The 749-nt window shown below is 39.0% G+C and overlaps 1 protein-coding gene across 1 annotated transcript in view; it reads right to left on the bottom strand.

Moving 5' to 3' along the window:
* Nucleotides 1–279: 279 nt before the first annotated feature.
* Nucleotides 280–749, bottom strand: part of LOC109211831 (mitochondrial import receptor subunit TOM20-like) — a 6,059-nt gene continuing 5,589 nt past the window's right edge. Inside the window, exon 7 of the mRNA XM_019375413.1 lies at nt 280–634. Coding sequence (XP_019230958.1) covers nt 622–634 — 13 coding nt within the window. The 3' untranslated portion in view covers nt 280–621. The remainder of the gene's footprint in view (nt 635–749) is intronic.

Genomic DNA, 749 nt, shown 5'->3' with positions numbered 1-749 from the left:
TCTCTCTTGCCTACCCATATCAGATACGTATTTGCTGGTAAAGATGATCGAATACGGAACACATACTACGCGCTTCATCGGACGAATGTTCGCAGTCCTCCCCCTGTTATCTTAATAAGCCTTCCCGAGAGATAGTGTTCTTTGTTCTTGGTCCTAATGATATATTCCTTCCGTTTCAATTTAGGTGATATAGTTTAACTTGGCACAAAGTTTAAGAAAAAAGAAAAAAGACTTTTGAAATATGTAGTCCTAGAAGCTTAAGGGGCAAAAACTTTATAGTGCCGTAATATTTGTGTGGCTATAAAAACATCCCAGTAAGGGCAAAGTGGATAAAATAAAAAGTTTAAAGTTAAATTGTTTCTAAACGGACTAATAAGAATAGTGTGTCAGTTAATAGAATCTCTTTAGCCTTTAGGGATATGAAGAGAACCCAATTCTGTCGATTGTAGCTAGCAATTTTTTGGGTTGACGTGTGAACATCAAAGGTGAAGTAACCTTTCAGATTCTTCCTCCTCTCATGCAGGATAGCACCAAACCCCGCCAACCACCACAGACACACATACCCAGTTGATGCCGTCGGGTAAGGCCAGAAACTGATCTGGAAATCACGTGACTGGCTATTTATTCATCAAGGCTGAATCCAATGAATATCTCAATGTCAAGATTTGATATCCGAATTCATTCGAAGTCCCATTCTAGTGAAAATGCAATATGGGCATGCAATATAAGAAGCTAAGGTAAGATGGGGG

This window comes from Nicotiana attenuata, unplaced genomic scaffold (assembly GCF_001879085.1).
Source record: "Nicotiana attenuata strain UT unplaced genomic scaffold, NIATTr2, whole genome shotgun sequence".
NCBI classification, from domain to species: Eukaryota; Viridiplantae; Streptophyta; class Magnoliopsida; order Solanales; family Solanaceae; genus Nicotiana; species Nicotiana attenuata.
This window is presented reverse-complemented; position numbering and strand designations above follow the sequence as displayed.